This window comes from Podarcis melisellensis, assembly GCF_964234715.1.
Source record: "Podarcis melisellensis genome assembly, chromosome: 1".
NCBI lineage: Eukaryota > Metazoa > Chordata > Lepidosauria > Squamata > Lacertidae > Podarcis > Podarcis melisellensis.
The window spans coordinates 43,062,950-43,081,278 of record NC_138528.1 but is presented as its reverse complement, the minus strand read 5'-3'; the positions used below and the strand labels follow the sequence as shown (position 1 = coordinate 43,081,278).

The 18,329-nt window shown below is 45.8% G+C and overlaps 1 protein-coding gene across 1 annotated transcript; it reads right to left on the bottom strand.

Annotated features, from left to right (window-relative positions):
- Positions 1-1,788: 1,788 nt before the first annotated feature.
- LOC309381158 (transmembrane protein 151B-like) lies at positions 1,789-17,029 on the bottom strand. Its single transcript, XM_081931728.1, has 2 exons — positions 16,766-17,029; positions 1,789-4,674 (listed from the first exon to the last, which is right to left on the bottom strand). Exons 1-2 carry the CDS (start codon positions 16,856-16,858, stop codon positions 3,244-3,246), a joined length of 1,524 nt encoding a protein of 507 aa, XP_081787854.1. The 5' UTR covers positions 16,859-17,029; the 3' UTR covers positions 1,789-3,243.
- Between the last annotated feature and the right edge of the window lie 1,300 nt (positions 17,030-18,329).

The following is an 18,329-nucleotide window of genomic DNA, read 5'->3' as shown; positions in this document are numbered from 1 at the left end:
AAGGGGGAGAGCACTGGACAAATGACCTGAGTTCAAATCCCTGTACAGTCATCATAGAGTCACTAGGTCCCATTGGGTAAGTCACCAGAGAAGAATAGCAAACATATCCTATATCGCAAAGAAAAAGTGGCAGGTGGCCCAGCCCCTATCCACTGGAAGTCCTCCCCACACACACTTAGGATCACTCTTGCCTTTAGGATGCCATATAGGATCCCCCATGGGCTATTTGGAGGAGATTCCCTAATCATAGTTTTCAGGGCAAACTGTGACCCATCTATGCATCTCATCAGTCTATCTAAAAAGGAATGGGTTTTGAGTTGCCCCGGCCTTCTGTGCAGCCCCTGAACCCTGAAACACTCTTTAGGTTTTTACATGATTCCCTGAAACAAACTCTATGTTCATTGGGCCCCGGAAACCCTGAAGCCACATGGAGGATTGGGGAACACACAAAACATTTTATTTTATCAAGGATGATGGCATGGGACCGTAGAGATGGCAACCAAAAACAATCTCTTCCATCACTGGGCATGTAAACTGAAATGGGAGTTCAAGGGTTACAGTTAGTTTTTTTGGGGGGGACTCAAAACCTGTTTCATATGATTGGGGGTGATAGGATAGTCATGTAGAGGGGTTTCAAGCCATCCTGAAAACCATATTCCTGCTCATCAAGCCCTTAAACCAATATGGGGTTCTGGAGTCACATGATTGCATCACATGATATGAACACATGGAGGGGTCATAACATATGTTGAAAGTTGTTTAGGGTAGTACCTCAAAGTAGCCTATGGGGGGAATCTTCCATGGCATCCTTAAAGCAAAAGCAATCCTAAGAGGGGGTGGGACTTACAGTGAAAGGGAAGTGGGGCAGCTGTCACCTTTGGTCTGTGATATGAGATATGCACCTCACACATATCTTTTTCACTCATGGACTATAGCATCAAGTAGCGACTTGCAGGTTTTAATATGGTATTACCACAATTAAAATTTCATAATGCAGTTTTCCCCCCATGGAAGCAGTTCTGTGTTCACATGAGTCAGCTAATTGAGTAATGAGACATACATTGAAGCATATGTGTGCATTAACCATCCTCTCAGGGCAGGATATATTATTCATCAGCTGATCTTGTTGGGTTGTTCTAAGGATAAACAATATTCCCCCCTCCCCTTTTGTTTTGACAGCTTGGGGGAGGCTTGGGAGTCGTGGGTGGGTGATGCGCCGAATGTCCACCGTGGGCAGCTCACTCTGCCCCTGGTTGCAGGGTGCGCATGCTGCTCCAGGCACACAAGCAGCTATCCTGCACATGGGAGGGCACCCTCCATGCCACGCCCCCCTCAGGAGCACGCCTGCCCTGGGCAGAGAGGGCATATGCTCTGCCACAGTTGGAGCATACTGGTTCTCTTTTCACAGTGATGGGTAAAGGTAAAGGGACCCCTGACCATGAGGGCCAGTCGTGCCCAACTCTGGGGTTGCGGCGCTCAATTTGCTTTATTGGCCAAAGGAGCCAGCGTACAGCTTCCGGGTTATGTGGCCAGCATGATTAAGCTGCTTCTGGCGAACCAGAGCAGTGTACGGAAACGCCGTTTACCTTCCCACCGGAGCGGTACCTATTTATCTACTTGCACTTTGACGTGCTTTTGAACTGCTAGGTGGGCAGGAGCAGGGACCGAGCAATGGCAGCTCACCCCACCACAGGGATTCGAACCACCAACCTTCTGATCGGCAAGCCCTAGGCTCTGTGGTTTAACCCACAGCGCCAACCGCGTCCCACAGTGATGGGTAGAAGATGTCAAACATGTGGATGCCAAATGCATATACTTAGATGAATGCAAAAAAAGAGGGGGAAATGAAAAAGAGAAGTGCATAAGAATGTGGGAAGTAAAGGGGAAAGGCTGTATTAAAGAGGAAGATGAAGTTAGATGGAGAAGGGAATTTCAGACAAATGTTTCAGTAATGTCTTGTGATCCAGTCACAATAGTTTCCCCTGGGTGGAAATGAGATAGCAAAGGGCAGGATTCAACTAACTAGTCTTCCTGGTGGATGCTTGTGAAAGGACTTCCTTTAAGACAATGGGGTTTTCTCCCTCTTCTCCCCTGTTCCTCCCTGAAATTGACCCAGGGAAACCCCAGAACGGCAAGCAGGGAGAAGAAGGGAGAACTGAAAAGTTTGCACTGACAGAACAATTGCCATAGCGCTACAATGAACTCCTCCCACTGTCACCATGGGTGGGTTCTGCCACCTGATATCTAAATGGGGGTTAGTGTTGCATACTAGACAGTGGGCGGAGGGGGGGGGGTCTTCAGCTGAGGCAACTGGAGCACAGATTGCTATTCAGACATGGAGCTCACTGAATGGCCTTGGGAAAGACATTTTCTCTCCCCCTGGCCCAAATCCTTAAGTTAAGCACTTGGTTGAGCTATGGAATTTGCCACCACAGCATACAGCAATGGCTGCCAACATGGACAGCTTTACAAACAGATAAGACACCTTCATGGAGGAAAAGGCTATCAAGAACTACTAGTGTCTAGGGACATCATGATGTCTAGGGACTACCTCCAGCTTCAGAAGCACGTTGCCTCCAGTTGCCAGTTGTTGGAGATCACATGCAGGAGAGTGCCATTGACTTCATGTCCTGCCTGTGAGCTTCTCATGGGCATCTAGTTGGCTACTGTAGGGAGCAGGAGGATGGACAAGATGGGCCTTCTGTCTGATCCAGCACTGCTCTCCTTAGGTTCTTACTATTAAAAGGGATAATCCCACGTTAAAAGAGGCTAATTCCATGAAGACTGCCCCAAGCTCCTTGGAAGAAGGGCAAACAAAGCCTGGTCAGTTTTCAGCACCAGTTAAAAACTCCTTTATTTGCCCAGGCCTTTGGTTAAATTTGCTAATTTGTTCCTTGGTGGAGACTCACTGGATCAGCCTGACTTGCACCGGTGCTCTTTTAACATTCTTTTGGTTTATGTTACTGTATTTATGTTTGGATCCTATATATTGCATCCTATCCAGGAATTGTTTTAATGAAGAGTGGGTTGGAAAACTTTTAACTTAATAGAAACAAACAAAACACGTGAACTGGCTTAGAATTGACCCTTCATAAGCTTCTGGGGGAACATGCTTCCTTATTTGGAGAAGTGGGCGGCTGGGACTTTAAACCAGTTGCATCCCACAGCCATCCTAGTATTGCTGTCACTGGCAAGCAGCCTTCTGGCAGTGAAGTTGTCCCGGGAAAGTGACAGGGTGCCCTTTCATAGTGACGTTTCCAGGCAGGATGCTCGGCGGAGACAGAAGTGCCTCGCTTCCTGGCCTTCAGGCCTGTGCACAATGAGCACTGGGAAAAACCGAGCATCATGGTAGGTGGGTGGGTTTTCGTTGAGGGCCAGTTGACTCGAGTGGGAGCAGCACGGGTCGTCCTGGCCTCCCCGGTCAGCGATGCTGCTGCTGCGGCTCCTCCAGAGGCCTGTCCTGTGAGAGCCATGGATCCGGCACAGGGAGAAGCGGCTGGTGTTGAGGGAGAGCTGCGAATTCCCGCTGCAGCTGTGGAAGGCATGTCGGGAGAAGATGGAGGAGGTGCTGGAGGCGTGGTGGCAGCGCTCGCAGCCCTGCGTAATCTCGCTGTACCTGCACATGGAGTAGCCGTTGCAGACGGAAGAGCTGGTCAGCTCCATGAGCATCGCCTCCGAGTAGCTGGGGATCAGCTGGCGATTGGTGCAGATGTGCCACTCGAGCTCCGTGCTGTCCTGAGTGCTGACCCTGGGGATGCGATATCTGTACAAGGGCTCCTCCGCCCCGGTGGGCACTCTGTACTCCACCCCAAGGAGCTTCTCCACGTGGTAGTGCACATAAGCAGTTCGATACTCTATGAAAACTCTCAGCGGCCACGAGACCATCATCAAAGCAGCCACCCAGAACGTATAGTGGGACACGTACCATGGGAGGTGATCAGGGTCACCGTAGGCCATCATGAGCTCTTTGAAGTCTATGTTCCTGAGCTTCATGCCTTCCCTGACCTCCATGTAGTCATCTAGCCCTTCAATCTCTGTGAAGAAATGAGCCCTCTGTGTCAGGTAAGAGTTCTCGGACTCTGTGTTGGCGAAGCTAAAACATTTGGTGAATTTCAGTCGGGTGGCTGAGAAACATTCCAGGCCCATGAGCTCTTTAGAGATGTCCTTGAACCCACAGTGGGAATAGTCAAACTCAGCTTCAGCCACATGGGTGTTGACTCTTTCATGGTAGACCTGGGTGGTTGTATAAGCATCCCCATTGCGGTACCGAGTCACTTGCCTGGTTCGCCGGACAAAGTGGTAGCTTATGGCCTTCCACCATATGCATGGCGTGGCTTGCTTCATCCTGGCAATTCGGTCATAGACACTTTCCACGTCGGCCTTGTACTGGAGTTCACTTTTGGCGCGGCAGTGCCAGCACTCTACCAAGTAGACTACGTAGAGCATGGCTAGGAACGCTAAAGGAATGTAGACATAGCCGTCAGAGCAAGGGCTGTCGTGGTAGATCATGGACTTGCCTTTGAAAGAGCTGTCAAAACTGAGCTTAGTGACTTGTGTGAGTTGGCACCAAGCTACAGCTCCCAGGCAGCCGTACATGAGGATGGAGAGAAGGAGGCATTTCCAGTGGGACTCTCTGCACATGGAAGAGCTCAAAGACTGCTTGACTGGTTGTTGCTAAGAATCAGGCAGCAAAATAGGAGATGAGGGTGGGGAAAGGAAGAGGGGAGAGAAAGAGAAGATTTATTGTGAGATCATTTTAAGTAATTTAATATTTTTTTTGCGGTCAGAGACCCTTGGGGGGTACAATCCCAGAAGGAAAACAAATATTTAAAACAATGTACAACAATAAATTTAAAATTTATAAATGCGATGAGCGTATAGACACTTAAAACTTTAAGATAAGCTACCGCAGAGAGAGAACCCAGAGTCACCCATGGAACCGAGTTTGGGAATTTTCTTAATGAACTAGTTTGGGTCAGGGGATGGTCTGCACCTACAGATTTGTACACAGAATCAGACGACCATCTGGGTCGTCTTATGATCTTTGCCTAACAGGAAAAGGTCAAATTTTTGCTTTTCCAGGAGGTCAGCACACCTCACCAGCAGGGGATCAATGGTCTCACTACGTGCCTCTTCATAAAAGGGACATCTAAAGAACAAGTGCTCTGGGATTCCTATATCCCCCAATGAACAGGCGCAAAGTCTCTGAGCATATGGGATTTTTTAAAAGGATCCTTCCAGGACTGGCGAGGGCAGAGCCGAGCTTCTGGAAAGTGTAAAAGCCCTTCTTGCATTTTTGGATACGAGAAAGAAGAGAGATGCTGCCAGTGTGGCTATATCTCGATTTCTCCAATTTTATGGTCGGGGCACCTTGAGCAGTCCTGTTGTCTCTCGGTGTCTATGATTCTTTGCCTGACCATAGCTTTTGCCTGGCCTAACCCCAGACTTAGAAGGGCTTGAGGGGCAAAACCCAGTTTCTGAAGGGTGTTCAGGACTGCTATTTTAAGTATTAGATGCAATCTTTTAAATTTCCTTTTTTTTAAAAATGGATCTGGTGTGCTGGGGGAACAGCTCTTTAACCCTCTTTAATTGAGCAATCCTAAATTTCTTCGGTGTGCACTTGAATCCTTCACAGAAAATGCTGGCTATTTGCAAACACCCTGATACAAACTGGATGCAAGGCTTGACCCTCGCTGAGTGAATTTCTGCCTCTTGGACCAGCTCCTGGTCATTAGGCTTGTGTGATACAACCACACACCAAAGAATAAAATGTTTCCCAATCCTAGTCCGATTCACCCCAGTTTGACAAATTTATTCCTAGCTACCTTTATTGTATGTATTGCTGCTTTTCACAGAAATGAAATGAAACCGAATATAGTAAAAACAAAAAACCCCACCCCTGCCTAGCATCAGAATGTGCAGCTGAAGAGAAGTTTGCATAACGGTTGCTACATACTGTTATCTATTTGCAACAAATGAATCGACCACTCCCGAACCTTACAAAAAGCTTTCCAAGAGCAACTCATTTGAAGTTAATAAATATGCTAATGGAAACATGCTAATCACTTGCACTTGCATCAGTCATCATTTGTTTACTGCTTATGGTGTGAAAACTTCTGATGCAGGACTTGTTTCAGGTGGATTATATAAATTGCTCTTGTAGTTATTATATTTACAAACCTTTCAGAGGCTGCAGATTTAGAACTGGAATTTCTAGTACCTTTGCCACATGCATATTACCACACAGGCAAATGAGCGGAAAATCTGGTATGAATGATTTATTTCGTTTTTCAAAATATATTCAGCCCAGCTGCATTGCTGCTCATTCTAAGATACACCTGTTAAGGCTTAAAATGTTCGTTCATTTGCAGCTCATTAAGCGTTGGCCACCTCATGAGAAGTGAAGACTCCCTAGAAAAGACCCTGATGTTGGGAAAGATTGAGGGCACAAGGAGAAGGGGACGACAGAGGACGAGATGGTTGGACAGTGTTCTCGAAGCTGCAAACATGAGTTTGACCAAACTGCGGAGGCAGTGGAAGACAGAAGTGCCTGGTGTGCTCTGGTCCATGGGGTCATGAAGAGTTGGACAGAACTAAATGACTAAACAACAACAACAACAACAACAACAACAACAACAACAAAGCGTTGGAATCCCAAATTAATTGCATGACCCTGGCCACCAGTCATTTTATAGGGTTTCAAAAGTTCTGTCAATGACTGAAGCCTAGAATCTACTTCACAACACCTGTTATTAGCACCTGTACACACTCTTTGCAGCCATAAATGAGGTGCTGAAGAGTAAATACCAGCAGATTTAATAACCTTTGATACTTCTAGATCAGGGATAACTGGCTTCTAGCCAGTCAGTAGCACTGTTTTGCCAGATCTTCATGGGATCTCTATTGTATTGTGCATGAGAGGATGAATCCTTTTATTGAAATTAGCTGAGCTTGTCTGGTTTCATAGAATGTTCAGATGCAGAACACTTTGTACTCCTGTGATGGAGTGAAAGATTGTCAGTTTGGCTGGCACTAAACCTCATTCAGCTTCAGCATGACCAGTAAGATTGAGAAGAGATCTTGAGACATGGGAAAGCTAAGGGACAGGGAAGTCAGGGGCAAAGAGATTGAAGGATTCCCAGTCCTGATAGCCCTGAATGTTGAAGACAGTTGCAGACTTTATCTAGCCTGCTTAAAGCTGAGTGTGTGGTTCCCAGGATGGATGAGAAAGGCATTCTTGATCTTTCTCTAGTGATATAAAGTGACAGTCTGGAAGGACTGTGATTTTCAAGCATGTTTTATGATTACAGTATCCACCCATTTCTCAGAGAACTCCCAAAAGGTATTCCATTAAAACCAGACAAAATTGTAGTTATTTTTGATCTCATGACTTTGATTGCTACATACTGTTCCAAGCTAACCTAACATCATTCCAATTTACCTGATACTCTCCCCCCCCCCCCCCGCCGCCAAGATATCAATGCCTGAGAGCAGTGCTTTCACATGCATAGATTTGTATTAAGCTCTGCAAGAACTTTGAAGGCTGCTTCCTGAAATCAGATCTATGCATCATATAGAACAAGGCAGTGAAATTCTGCACTCTCCTAGTTTAAAGTCTCAGCAAGTAGAGTTTTTTGGTTTGGAAATTTGGGGTTATTTGGCGTACAAACTGGGTGATTTCCACTCTTCAGCACCCTACAGCAGATACCCAGTATGGTACCCTACAGATATTGGATTCCAGCACCTATCAGCCTGAGCCAGTGTGCCAATGATGGGAATTGTAGTTCAGAAACAGCAGACCGGCACCATCTTGGCTCCTCCTGCCCTACAGTATAACCCTTCAAATCAGCAACCAGCCCTCTTCCTCAGGAGTTTGTCTCAGTCATTCTTATTAAGCCATCTAGGATCTGCCTCTGGTGCATCATCTTCTCAGGGTCCATAAATACCTGGTTGGGAGGCTTGGGAGTGGCCCAGCACACCTAAGAAACCAAGCTGTGAGCCTCTGCCATAAGCAAAATAAAACAGCTTTAGGGAGGATTTTCCCACAGCACCTGGACAAATGTTGTGTTTATTGCTTGTTACTGGGTGTGCCAACAAGTTGTTCTTTGCTGCTGGACAAGTTTTCAGAGATCATTAGGCAATCTTTTCTTCTGTAAGCTGAACAGGGATGTTCCTTGCCTTTGATTTAAAACGAAAAGAAGCAGCCTGCACACACTCAATGCCTTTGCAGTTTTATAAATGGAAAGGCATTTGTTTATTCCCGCCCAAAGACTGTACCTACCTCATTCCCACCACTTTCCTTGCGAAAATCGTCCGTCCCCCCCCTCTCTCTCATTTTGCCTTTTTAGCTCTTGCAAGACATCTGCTTCCATTTCATTAAATTGAGGTACCAGATTGACTAGAAAAGGAAGGCTGTGCATGGCAGGCTGGCATTCTAGGGAACCAGGGCAGTGTAGGGAACCTGGTTGTGAACCAGGAAGCCTTGGATTCAGTGCTGTGTCCAGCCATTAAACAAACTTGGTGGGTCTTCTTGAGCAAGTCACCATCTCTCAACCTATCAAATGAGGTTGTTGTGAAGGTAAAACAGGAATGCTTAATGTACAGGGCTCTAAACTCCTCAGAGAAGGGGTGAGCAAGTGGCCCTTCAGATGTTACTGCGCCCCAACTCCCATCAACCCTAGCCAGCACGGCTAATGGGCACAGCTGATGGGAGCTGGTGTCCAATGCATGTCAAGGGTCATGGGTTCACCCCTGCCTTAGAGGAGATTTGGGGTAAATATATGATAGATAAAAACTCTCTTTGTGATGCCCAGACTCTGTGAATGGGCACAGCTCTACCAACTGACTCAATCGGAACACCTTCATTTTGGGTCACTGCCGAACACTGCAGCAGCAGAACTTTGATGCACACTTGCAACCCATCCAGGCTTTCTGAAAAGGAAATTGGAGAGAGGAGAAAAGAAGCTATACTTTTAAAGAAACTGGCTGCAATCCCTTCACAGAGTTTGCTGGCTGAAATTAATGCTAAAGCTAGTAGGATTTCGATAGTCTCAAAGTACATCCCTATATGCCTCACCCATTAGAAAGAAATCCTGGTTGCCGCTGAATGTAGACGCAACAGAGAACTGCAGCAAATAATGCAGGCTCAAGTACACCTAACTCTTTATTAAATTGTTGCCCGTGTCAATCCTTAACTAGGCTGTGTACACATTAGTGGCTTAAAACACAGCTATCATTCTTTTCTTAATTTGATTTGAAGCTGGTTGGGGGGGAAGTGCATCAAAATGCAATATTTCATAAGAAACAACAGGATAGATGTGGGCTGTGGCTAATTTGTGTACATATATCACTTCCCAAACCTGGAATGGGAGCGCACTGGATACAGAGTAAATAGGAGTATGTATACAGTCGCATATATAGACTTGGAAGTAAGTTCAATTGTGCTTATTCCCAAGTAAAAGGGTAAAGGGACCCCTTACCATTAGGTCCAGTCATAGCCGACTCTGGGGTTGCGGCACTCATCTCACTTTATTGGCCAAGGGAGCCGGCGTACAGCTTCTGGGTCATGTGGCCAGCATGACTAAGCCACTTCTGGCGAACCAGAGCAGTGCACGGAAACACCATTTACCTTCCCGCCCAAGTGGTACCTATTTATCTACTTGCACTTTGCTGTGCTAGGTTGGTAGGAGCAGGGACCGAGCAAGTCCTAGGCTCTGTGGTTTAACCACAGGCAAGTCCTAGGCTCTGTGGTTTAACCCACAGCGCCACCCGTGTCCCTTATTCCCAAGTAAATGGTTACAAATGTTTGAAGTCTTACCCAGCACTCATAGCATGTCCTAAGAAAAGCCACTGCCTCTCAACTTCCTTCCGCAAAATCAAAGTAAGAATACTGACCTATCATAAACACTGTTAATAGGGATTATAGGGAGAGGATATGTAGTGCTTTAGAAGATGGCTGCATTTGTATGGAACCTTATTAATAGGTAGCTTCCTTGGGTAATGAAAGGATAGCCACTAATTTTCAGTCCTGCTTCCAAAGATTTTGCATATTCTGACTAATGGGCCATCAGAAGGCAAACACTCCAGAGCAAACAGATATAAAGGAAGGATAATAACACTAGAGAGGAGTATGAACTAAGTGGATCAATCTTCAAGCACTACAATCAGGGATATGGGCTGTGTGAATCAGTCTTTGTTCAGAAATATAAACCTAGAATGAGGCAGCTATAAAAATGCAATCAAGATTTTGCTATTAATAGTAGAGTGATGCTAAAAGAAAGCTGCCTCCTTGCATTTCTTCTGTAACAAATGGACTAGCTACCACCTCTTGTCCTGGCTGTTTTGCCACAGGGAAGCAATGATTGCCATCCAGCTCCACACACACACACACACACACACACACACACACACACACACCATTTCAGGCATCAAATGCGGGTGGGCAAAGAGATGTTAGTAAGGAGAGAGAGAGACTCAGATAAGGATCAATGTCCTGTGCTTGAATACACTTAAGACTAAATTGAAAAACAGCAGTGTGCTTTAAGTTGGTATCTATTTTCTGTTTCAAGCTCCACAGTAACTACAGCTCTATCACCAATACAAAACAAACAGCCACTTCTTCATATCTTTCACTGCATGGGCAGCCAACGTGGTGCCTTTGAAATGCTGTTGGACTACGTCTCCCACCATCCCTGTCCAGTGGGCATGCTGGCTGGGGCTGATGGGAACTGGAGTCCAATGACATCTGGAGGGCCATAGTTTTTCCCCATCTCTGTGTCCTGTGGTGGGTGTTACATTTATCAGATGCAATAGAGTATAGAAAAGTAATGTTTCCTTTTGAGAACAGGAGGTGCCATAAGATATTTACACATATTCAGTGAATGAAAGGATGTTGTCAACAAAACCTTGTTGTATTCATAATTCTGAAATGTTCTCTATGTTATATTTGCTATTATGTTATTGCTTTATTGTGTTATTATGAAATTGTTGTTGTAATAGTTGATTTTTTGTTTTCTTTGTTGTAAGCTGCTTTGAGCATGATTCTTTTTGTGAATATGTGGCATGAAAATTGTGGGATAAGCAGTCTCATATAACCAACATGCCTAAGTCTAATTAATGCATGAAGGAGTTAATACCATAGAATAAGCTGTACTGTCAGGCTTAGTTATATCACTTGCCTTACAGTTTTACTACCTGTGCAACTTTTCTGACTGATGTATAGAAAGGCACATGAACCAGACCTTTGAAGAGTTTATAAGTAAACCAAAGTTAAACTTACCAAACGTGGTCCTTTCCTATGCTCAGGGAAGAGGGAAATTTTTGGAACACACTTGGAAGGGTACATTTTAAAGGTCTAGCAGCCTATATTTCCATACTTTGCTTTGCTGGGGTTCTCTCACCAAAGAGTACTTGCCCCAAACTTGGATCTTGACATCTATAAATTATTCTTTCTATATGTATATGTTGTGATCCAACACGAATAAACTAATGAATGAATGAATAATGGAGAGAAACCAAGGTAATGGGGAACGTATGGGGGAAATGGGTCTTGTTCTTAAAATTGACCTTATATTTGGATTTTCCAGTATTATTTATTTATGAGGCATATTTATAGCCCACCTTTTATCAGAGGATAACTCTGAGCGGAGGCCAGGAGTGAGGAGGACAGTTGAAGGAAAACCTTTTAGGCACTCAATCTAAAAAATAATTAAACTGAAACACTAACAATACTAAAACAGCAATCAGATCCCCAGGAAACTGACTAATCCTTCTGAGCAGATTTCTGTATTTTGGCAGGCAAGAACAATACAAACACAATACAAAGGCAGGTGTTTGGGTAGTATAGCTTTTTTTTGTTCACTGCTGTTCATTACTAACATCAAGATTCATAATTAAGTGTGGAAGAGACAATCTTTCAAATTGGCAGTCAGTATTTTTAGACATTGGAGACCAAGCAAACATTTCTGTGCTTTTTAAATTATAGGAAGTACGCTTACATCATGTCTCCATATTGGCAACAGGAGGCAGGCCGAGCTAATTTAAAACTTCCATTTTTATATTTGCAGTATCATGAGTATGATCTTGCCCAACAGAATAGATTTCACTAATACACATCCTTGGCTCCTTGAAGCTCCCTCTCTTTCATTTAAAAAGATTAACTAATTTGATTCTGCAGCTCCCATGTTTATATTGAAATGTAAGTGGCAAGTTAAAAGCAGCCCTGGACTACAGCCATTTAATACTGCAGGGATAAGTGAGCAAAATAAATAACATGATCCAAAGAGCTGCGGGCTGAGCTGCTGTTTATGCTCAGGAGTTCCACCCCTTTCCATTAGTCCTCCTCCTTCTGTAGCCTGACATTCCTCCTAACAATTCCGGAAAGCCAGGAGTCTTCCAATGTGGACTCCAATGACTTCTAAGGAGACGGTGTCAAAATGGGTCCAAAATGGATGGGCATACAGGGTCCACTGGGAAATAACCTGTTTGAATAATGGGGCTCATTTAAATTGTCATGGCCCCACTCAGCAAGCCAGACATGTACCTCGTTGAGGAGGAGAGAGTGTACAATGGAGGCTCTGGTATCATGAAGGAACATGGAATTGTAGAGTTGGAAGGGTCATCTAGTCCAACCCACTGCAATGCAGGAATCTCAACTAAAGCATTCTTGACAGGTGGCCATCCAACCTCTGCTTAAAATCCTCCAAGGAAGGAGAGTCCACCACCTCCCAAGGGAGTCCATTTCACTGCCAAACAGCTCTTACTGCCAGCAAGTTCTTGTTGATGTTTAGTCAGAATCTCCTTTCTTGTCACTTTGAGTCACTGGGTTGCGTCCTACCCTCTGGAGAAACAGAAAACAAGCTTGCTCCATGTCTTCCATGTGACAGACCTTTGGATATTTGAAGATGGCTATCTGAAACCCGGGACGCGGGTGGCGCTGTGGGTAAAACCTCAGTGCCTAGGACTTGCCGATCGTATGGTCGGCGGTTTGAATCCCCGCGGCGGGGTGAGCTCCTGTCTTTCGGTCCCAGCTCCTGCCCACCTAGCAGTTCGAAAGCACCCCTAAGTGCAAGTAGATAAATAGGTATCACTTTATAGCGGGAAGGTAAACGGCGTTTCCGTGTGCTGCGCTGGTGCTGGCTCGCCAGTTGCAGCTTCGTCACCCTGGCCACGTGACCTGGAAGTGTCTCCGGACAGCGCTGGCCCCCGGCCTCTTAAGTGAGATGGGCGCACAACCCTAGAGTCGGACACGACTGGCCCGTACGGGCAGGGGTACCTTTACCTTTACTTTTTATCTGAAACCCAGGGGGGCAACTAGCAGTGTTCTTCCAGATCATCTCAGGTGTAGCCCCACCTGCCAGAGATGCTGAAGGGCCTTCCAAAGAAGCCATGAGGAGCACAAGGGTGCAGGCTCCCAGGGTAAGTATGGTCACTTCAGAGAGGCCCTCCCTGGGAAAGGCAGAGCTTAGTTGGGTCTGCACAAGAATGGAAGAGCTTAATTTGTCTCTATCTTTACAGCTGGCATTACAGCCCATGCCCAAGGAAACATGTTTCTTTAACAGATGGATTGGAGGCATCCTTTTAGCAGGATCTGTCTCGCAAAAACTTTGCCTTACACTGTGGGCTACTGACCACAGCCAGAACCGGAACAACTAGACTTAATCCAGAGATTCAGTCACTAGCACTTACAGCTAGTGCTGAAAGGAATGTTTCACTTTCAAAATTTTGTGAATTCCCCAACCCAAAGAGGGCAAACCGAAATGTGATAGGAAGGGGCAGCCTTATGTTTTTCCCAGTGTAAAATGGAAGGCTTGTGGTGATCACATTTCAAAACTGAACTTAGAACAGGTGTGTCTGTTTGCATTTGCAAAGTCAGATTTAGCTTTTTAAGTTTATTTTAGTGCTTCTCATGATAACATGTAGTATTCACATATCACTTTTAGCTTTTTTTTTAAACGGCCACATACAATGTCTCAAAATCAGCAAAAGTCTTGTGGCACTGTAAAGACCAAGACATTTTATTACCGCATGAGCTTTCATGGAATAGAGTTCACTGCATGAAATGCAGGGGAAATGATCCTCGCTTGTCAGTTTAAACAAGAATCCTGGGGCATGCTGCTCAATTTGCACAGGGGTATAAAGCAGAAACAATGTAAATATTGGAGTGAAAATGACAACAGAATGCAAAAGTATAGTCCGTGACAATTCGGTTAGAGCTCAAATATATGCAAAACGGCAATTCACGTCCGTAACTGGTGATTTCTCACCAGTGCCAAGGTGATTGTCTTAAGTGACAATACAGCTAGAACTTAAATATATGCAAAAATGAGCACAGTGACCCTTCCACAGCAGCAGTGATTGGTGATAACAGCTCTTCTGGGTAAATTTATTGTTTTTGCTTGAACAGACTAACATGGCAACCCCTTTGGAGACTGATATTGCCTCAATATTCCTTACAACAACTCTCTGAAATAAGCGAATATCATTACCATCTCTTTATTACAAATAGGAGGCTGCTACTGAAAGATAACAGCTTACTTAAGGCAATCCAGAGGCTCATAGCTTAAGTGAGATTTGAGCTAAGCATTTCCTAACTCTGTTAATCTTTGCACTACACTAGCTCTCCAAAGTTTCATAAATTACAGCCGCTAGTTTAACAGAAGTAGGTTCTGGAAGGGACATAAAAGGCTGGTGCGAATTTATGTCCTAAGGATTTCCCCTTTATTTGGGATGGCCCAGGGTTATTTGGCCTAGATCTACATGAACGTAGACTTGCTATTTGGATACTATTCTTTAGGAGGGAATGACCACTGTGTAAAATGAAAATGATTTCATGGAAGAAATAATAGTTCAAAATATTCCTATGGTGATATTGATCAGATGTTATTAGCTCACACATATTTAAGAGGTGGTGAAACTGATGGCTGCTGCTCTGAGCAAGGTGCCAATGTGATAGCCCCATGAGTCTCTTCCAATGCTCATCATGTCTCAAGGCCACAAGGCCAGGTCTGAGTGTGAGAAATGCAGCTGCTCAAGTTATGTCAGTTGCGACAGATCTGCCATTTAGTAGTAGCATGGCAAATGATGCCTGTCCATACGTCCATATTCCAGAAATTTCCACTGAACTCATTGAATAAGACTGACGTGTTATGTTTTAATAATATATTGTTGGATATTATGAAACATAAAGCTGACATGCTCATTTGAGAAACTTTGCCCCTTACATTCCATTTGTCACAAAAGTCATGCTTGATAGGAATATCATAGCATATTAATGAGATATTTACTTTGAGCCTTATCAAGTCAAAGTTATTCACACCCAAGTCCCATTGATATCAACTGTGATAGCTGGTCATGGATGGCACTATCTCTAGTTCAAATCAAATTTCACAGGGATAGCCATGCTAGTCGGTTGCAGTGAAAACAACCAAGAGCCTTGTGTCACCTTAAAAGCTAACACATTTATTGTGGCACAAAGTTTCATGAGAGATGCACAGTGAAGTGGGTTATGTCATAACTGAAATCAATGGAGCAACAAAGTGCTTAACTTCATGCACCATATATTATATTATTTTCTTATGCTGATGTTCATAACGTTTTGTATCACATATGTTTGTATGATCTTTTAATTATGTTGCTGCAGGCTAGTTTATTTTTAATTGTAAAATCGAGTGGGTTTTTGTGTGCGTAAAAGATTAAAATAGTAAGATATTTCTGCAATGGTGTAAAATCAGAAACATATAGTGCCTAATATTAATATTTTTTTTAAAAAAAATATTATTATATAAAACAACCAAAGCACCAAACATACAACCATTGCTGATTATTTAGACTTTGTTGACATGGTTGACAGTTCACAGAAAGACACACACAAACACACAAATCTTTGCAGACTGCTTTATGACCCTGATGGAGAAAAGTGATTTGTTGAGGTCAATCCACCAGACTGCAGCAGTGCATTTTGGAAACTCAGCTGTATCAATCCCACCCAGACAGCAGCAGAACCCTTGTTTTGACTTTCTTATAAGAGAAAAGCAGAGGTTTGTGCATCGAATGAAAAAAGCCCCTTAATTACTAGGATGTGCCTTTGATGTTTGTGCAGGACATTCGATGGTGCGGGATGATTTCATACAAGGAAGGAGGGAGAGAAACCCAAGCTTCAGTCTTTGGAGCTCCTTAAACCTGAATTATGGTGGAGCATATTCAGGGTTTACTCCAATTCCAGGACCTCGGAGAGCTCCCTACCCTTGCATACCCGTCGCTTGGTCGCTTTTGACTTGCTGGAACCTTCATTCCAGCTGGCTGCTTACTGCCCCAGCTGAGTATCCGCAAGAAAGAACTCTACACCACAACTTATCTCCCTCTCTTCCTCTCCCGCTCTCCAAACCTCCTAAATTTCAAGGGGGTGGGTAGAGGTGGAATACGAAAACGGTTCTTGTCATTTAGTGGTGCGGCTTTTCCCGACCCAATTTTGCGGCAATTTTGCTTGAGTTTCACCAACCCGTAATCTGAAAGCACCCTGGTCCCGGGCTTTGACCCAGAGCTCATCCCACACCGGAGTTGAGTGAGTCTTCAAAATGCACAGCTCCACTCTCGCCCTCCAACTTGTGTGTGTTTGTGTCCCCGCATGCATACAACACTGCGTGTCTGCTTGTATACAGATACTCAACCACACGACTCCCCCCTTCAAAATTACACACACACACACCAACAACCAACAACAACAACCGAGGCTCCCTTTTGTCCTCGTCCTTCCCTTTGTCCTCACCTCCTCGCCAGCCGCTGTAGCTGCAGCTCCTGCTTCTTCTGGAGTATTTGCGCTTGTTCCAGCGGCTGGCTCTGGCTCCCCCTCCGAAGACATGCTTTGCCATTACAGATCTCGCTGCCCTACTCGCGCGTCTCGATAGAAGCCAACAGGACCGGAAAGTTCCTCCTCCCCGGGAGCCAGCGAGCAGGCTGGCGGGCCGGGCCGGAGTGCAGGTGCGGGCCGGGTGGCCCCTACCGGACTCTGCCCCGGGACTGCCGCAGGTCGCTGTCCATGGTCCTGAACGATCGCCTGTGCTTACCAGCGGCCGGCCAGCCTCCCAGAGCGGGAACCAATCCGGCGCGTTGCGTGGTCCCTTTCCAGGGCAGCCTCGGCGCTTCGGGCTCGGGGGCTCCCGCTGCCGTGACCATCGCCTGTCTGGCAGGTCGGCAAACAACACTGCGGCTGCTCGTTAACTTTGAGGCGGGCAGCGGTGGGGAGGGGGGGTTGTGAAGACGCGGAAGGCGCCTCTGGCGAGAGGCTGGCGAGGATGCCTGGCCCAGGGAGACGGGTCCCCCCCCCCTCTCGCCGGGGACGGTGCAGCCTCAACCTTTGCGGTTCCCAACTCTGCAGTGGAGCCACTGGGCTGCCAACTTCGGGCTTCCCTTTGCCTGTGGGTTTCTCTCTCTCTCTCTCCCACTTGGCATTCCCGAGGCTGGCCGTAGGAAGATCTCCCCGAGAGCGATTCTCCTGCAGATCCCAGGGGAGCTGACGGCATCTGCCCAGTGCCCAGCTGGCAGCAGGGTGGCACGGAAACCTGACTCCTCTTCCCTAGCCAGCTAGTGAGCGGATACCCCAGCCAGAGCCATCCCAGAAGCCGAAGACACTATTCAGATCCCCCCTGCCAGGACTAGAAGCCACAAGAGGCCTCTCCTGCTCTTCGTCGCCTCTGCCCAGAGCCAAGTCGGAAGTGCTTTTGCCTCGCGGGAAGTTATGCGTGATCCTGATCCCCATTCAACACTTTAGGATATCGGGCATAATCTAAGAGTAGAACTCTCCCATAATGGGGTCTGCCTTCTGCTCGGGTAACTTGTGGCTAGTTCCCTTCTGATCCCACTGGTCCTATGATCTTGCAGCAGGGATGTTGTCCATCATCTCCTAACAGAAGCAATGGGATCCTGGATCTCTCTGTCTCTCTTTGGGTGGGTGTGGTGGTTTTAATTTTGACATTGTTTATTTACAGCAGTGGTTTTCAACCAGTATGCCGTGGCACCCTGGGGTGCCTTGAATGATGGAGGACTCCCAAGGAGAGGGGAGCAGCAGAGGGAACGCTCCACAAGGGAGAGTGTTTGAAAAAAGGTGAGAGGCTGCCAGCTCTGCAGCCAAGGGGTGACTGAGCCCCACAGGGGTGCTGCAGAAAGAATGTCATTGGTCAAGAAAGCCGTGGATTCAAAAAGGTTGAAAACCTCTGACTTTCAGTGTTGTACTAAGGGTGGCATTTAACTAACTTCTGCTCAGAGTAGACCCATTGAAAATAATGAGCATGACTAAGTTGCATCCATCAGTTTCAGTGGATCTACACTGTGAA